We start from the raw sequence: 4,405 nt of genomic DNA, 5'->3' as shown, positions 1-4,405 counted from the left end.
TTCCTGCTGGTGACTAATCGCAGAGCATTGCATGCAGAACAGGCTCATCCAAGGGAGTGGGATTTAGCACTTTTATTTAAAGAAATGAAAGGTATTTCTAGTGCTCGTTCAGCTTGTTCTCAACATACTTTTCCAGAACAGGTGGTAGGTGCTATTTTGAAGCCTTAATAACAGTGGTTTAAGAAACAGACTTTGCTCTTGCCTTGATTTATGACACGCTTCCTTAGCACTGAATTCCACAGTTACCCATGTCGGTCACTCTTCTTCATCGTGGACTTACAGGATGCAGAACACAATGGCCTCCCTCCCTCACTGTGCAAGAAGCTTGGGGTGACCTCGTGTTTCTGGTGAGAAATTCCAGGCAGTGCTTCTTCTGTGACTGTTCTCTTGCTCCTTGCAGGCTGAACTGACTTTCAGTGCCGGGGACATCATCACTGTGTTCGGGTCCATGGATGATGATGGATTCTATTATGTAAGTACAGCGCTGGGGAAGGTCCTGTGGCTACATCTGCAGTTGTTGGAGTCCATCTAGTGGCAGGAGAATAGAAATCAGGGAACAAAGTATTTGGCTTCTGGAAAAAAAAATAAACCCGTATCTGCTTAGCGCAGAGCAGACTGTGTCTGGCAGGCCACGCTCCTCCTGTAAAGCCAGTATCCAGATGGTTCTGAGTTTATCTCTTGGCATGACTCGACTGCAGGTTTCCCAAAGCCTAGGATGCATTTTTCTGTACATATGTCAGCTGAGTCAGCATCTGCTATAAGCTGATTTGTCACCAAGCACTTGGAAATGTGGTCTCATCCAGGGCCGGAGCTAAAATGATAACGTGAAACTGTATGGTGACCCCATCTGTCCACACTTCAATGTATCAACTTCCACAAGCACTGGCGTCTGCTGGATTTACTGTGCGTATGTGGGGACTGGGCCTGCCAGCAATCCCTGGCCCTTGGGTCATCCACCTTTTCCTGCACAGAAAGCGCTGTGCCTTCACGCATCGAAGTGGAGGGTCAGCTTCATTTGAACTCTGGAGGGGATCACTGTGCATGTTTCGTTTGACTTCTTTTACAGTGATGGCCAGACAACACTGGGCTTGGTTTTGTCTCACCCGCCCATCGGCTGTTGAATCGCAGACGGTTTGTTAGTAGGAGCACTGCCAAGCTTGGTTTGCAGCACTGGGCCCCAGCGAGCACTGGGACAATGCCTACAGGACGTTGTACCAGTAGTACCTCATTCTTTAAAAAAAAAAAAAAAACAGAGCAAATCAAAGGCCTTTAGAAAGCTTGTGGCACAGTCATGTTGTGGTTGCTTTGGGGACAGAGGGAAAATGTTTTGAGTTGTGGAAGTGACCGTGTTGCTGGAATACAGTCATCACGGCTTGCTGCCATCTTTCTTCCTTTGCTCTCTTCTGTGGTTTTGTACTCTGAATTGTTCCATAACTAAGCAAGGATGTAAGTAGTGAAATTTCCTGAGGATCCATCCTTCCGGCATGAGTGTGTTCCTGGGCTTCTCTCTGACCACAGCGTAGCCTTTTCTGCATGGGACTGCTCCTCTGTTTGTTATTTCTCCATCAGCCTGATGTGAGAACTGAATGTTGATCTTGCAGGGAGAGCTGAACCAACAGAGAGGGCTTGTCCCATCTAACTTCTTGGAAGCTGTGACTTCAGATGGAGACACAGTCAAGGAACTTCATTCAAAAGATAAAGAAGGTTTTCCGCTGAGTGCTGAGAGCCAGGTGAGATGGTGTGACTCTACGAGAATGGACATCCAGCCTGTGATGAGGCTGGAGACTGGGCACTGTGCAGCATGCGGCATCTGGTGAAATCCTTTAAATTATTGCATGCAGCTCAGTTCATCCCATGGGAGACACTCAAAAGTTCAGAAGGGAGTGCTGGGTGCTCTTGGAAGACTTACTCTATAGCGCAAAAAGAGGCACAAAGCAATAACATCCACTGAGGCCTCAGTCTCATTATGGTCAGTACAGCAAAGAGCATCCCAGGTCCCACCATTAAATTCATAGATCCACAGAAGGGTCAGTGATGAAATCCTGCTGCAACCAAAGCAGTTCAGCCAGCCCCTCAGACACATGGAATTCCTCAGGTGTGCTCATATCCGTGCCGAAGAGTTCTGGAGTTACCGACAATCAAACACCAGTGCTCTTCCACCCATCCTGACTTAGATATACCGTAATCCAGACCAAGGTGCTTCCAGATAAATTCAGAATGCACTGGGGAGTTTCCCAAACTGTGGGATGGATCCTAAGGCTTTGAAAGCGTCCCACACGTGCAGGGAATTCGAAGGTTAAGCTAATCCCTTGCATTATGCTGCTGATAGTCTTGAAAGAAATGCTGAAGTGTGAGATTTGGGTCATCTGCCAAATTCTTTTGGTCCTCAGTGGGTGAAGCCAAAAGTGTAGCACTTTCCTGGTCACTCGTGGACCTCATACGCTGTGTCATTCTAAAGAGTGAGAGGCAGGGAGGGACACAGCTTGGTCCCAGCTCACATGTACTCAACTTTCAGTTCTTCCTGGGGGTTATTGGCACTATCAAGTGGTGCCAGACCCATAAAGATGTGTAAAGTGTTAGGTCAGGATCAGTTTGGTAGTTTTGGTACTCGGCTGATCCCTGAGCTGCTGCTCTTTGTAGTCTGAAGTCTCAGGATTTGGAAAATTCAGTTGATTATGATTAAGCCAATTTTATTTCCACATTAACTACCTAGGCATGACTTTGGCTGCTTCTGTGTAGTGCCAGCCTGCTTCCTGCCCTGCTGCCTCCCTGCTTCACCAGGGTGCCTGTCCTGGGTGACTGTGGCTTAGCACTCTCTTAACTATGTGCAGTCCTGCCTGGGCTCTGCAATTCAGACCTGTCCAAACAACTTCCAAACATGAAGGGCCTGTTTGTCCCCTTTCAAAAGCAGTACGTTGACTCTGCTCATAACCAAACCTGTGTGAGTTAACTACATTTAAGTATGTTTAGTGATTACTGAGGAAAGGCAGAACCTGACCCCACTGAGGTTTTGGTTCTGTCGCAGCAATCGCAGCATCCTTACCTACGAGCAGAGCACCTCATGGGTAAGGCAGAAGCAACACCTACTCCTGTAGCATAAATCTGAGGGCCATCCCTGCACTGAAAGGGACTCTCACAGTGCTACAGCCATGCCTGGCACTTTCCAAACTCCAGCGACATACTCGCTCGGTAGAGTTCAGGAATTTGCTTGTTAACGTGTGTTGGTGGTGTACACAACGCACACAGACTCACCTTTGATGCTGCTGTTTGGGGTGGGGGGTGTGCAAAAAACCACCGAAGGCAAAAGATGCATGACAGCCTCTGGAGGAGGATTGTTTGAATCTTGTGAAAGACAGCATGGCAAAAGAGACCCCCCTCAAACCCTCAGTCCCAGCTTGAGACCTGACACACTGGGTGGCATGTGGAATCACAGCAGAGCTTTGGGCTTGTGTAAAAGCTAGTTCCAGTCTTAACAGAAGGTTCTCCAGTGGGATCATGAGTGATTTGTAAATCGCTTGTAACTTCTTGGATTTGATGTTTTCTCCCTCTCTGGTCTTCGTGCTTCTCCCCGCTGCTTTGCCAAAGGCCTGAGAAAAAGGACAGTTTAGTTTCCAAATTGAACTGGGGAAGGTGGATAATTTATTTCTGAGTAAACTTAAATTGCTGGCAACTAAAAAGACTTGCAGCACTTTAACTTTCAGAAGGACATTGTTTGGGGCTTAGATTGAGCATAAAAACGCAGCACAAAGAGGAGTATCCAAGAAGTTACAGTCGCAGACTAGGGCCCTGAAACACTCATGCTCACCAACTTCATGCAGTTGCTTTACTGCTGCGGCGCTCGAATGAATTTTTTTGCATCAGTAGTGTGCAGTTTCTGTCAGACTGATTGTAAAGCACCTTCAGAAAGTGTTTGATTCTAATCGATTTCATGTATTTATTTCTGCCTGTATTATGCACCCGTGACGGTTCTTTTCTTCAGAGAATGAGGAAGAGAAGAGTCCAGTGATAGATATGAATGATACATAGAGAGAGCAACCATGTAAGTTTGTGTGAGAAGACCTCTTCGATCTCCCACCCAGCCTAGCACATAAAGGGTCCTGCACCTGTAGTTTGCTCCTTTTCTTGCTTGTGGTTTGACAGGCTGGTCTGGGGCTCTGCTGGCAAATCCACCTTCAAATCCTCTGGTGACAGACCCTCACCTGCCAGACTGGTTCTGTGTGAAAGACAAGCGTGATCTGCTCTGCACATGACATGCACTCGTATGGAACAATTAACTGCTGGCTTTGGGGACAGCAATGGGACTGTTGGATGGTCAGGTTTAGAAAAAAAGACCTGCTCTGGAATTCAGCCTGGCCCTTCGACCGCTGTTCAAGCACGGCAACAGCCAAAGCTTGGTTTAGCCTCT

The 4,405-nt window shown here is 47.4% G+C and overlaps 1 protein-coding gene across 1 annotated transcript in view; it reads left to right on the top strand.

Moving 5' to 3' along the window:
* BZRAP1 (benzodiazepine receptor (peripheral) associated protein 1) overlaps positions 1–4,006 on the top strand; it is a 32,009-nt gene extending 28,003 nt beyond the window's left edge. Inside the window, exons 20-22 of the mRNA XM_010135912.1 lie at positions 401–472; positions 1,602–1,730; positions 3,980–4,006. Of these exons, the coding sequence (XP_010134214.1) occupies positions 401–472; positions 1,602–1,730; positions 3,980–4,006 (228 nt within the window). The remainder of the gene's footprint in view (positions 1–400; positions 473–1,601; positions 1,731–3,979) is intronic.
* The last annotated feature ends 399 nt before the right edge of the window (positions 4,007–4,405 follow it).

The sequence above is a fragment of the Buceros rhinoceros genome, unplaced genomic scaffold (genome assembly GCF_000710305.1).
Source record: "Buceros rhinoceros silvestris isolate BGI_N320 unplaced genomic scaffold, ASM71030v1 scaffold10955, whole genome shotgun sequence".
Classification (NCBI taxonomy): Eukaryota; Metazoa; Chordata; class Aves; order Bucerotiformes; family Bucerotidae; genus Buceros; species Buceros rhinoceros.
The sequence above is the reverse complement of the archived record's forward strand: the minus strand, read 5'-3'. Positions and strand labels throughout refer to the sequence as shown.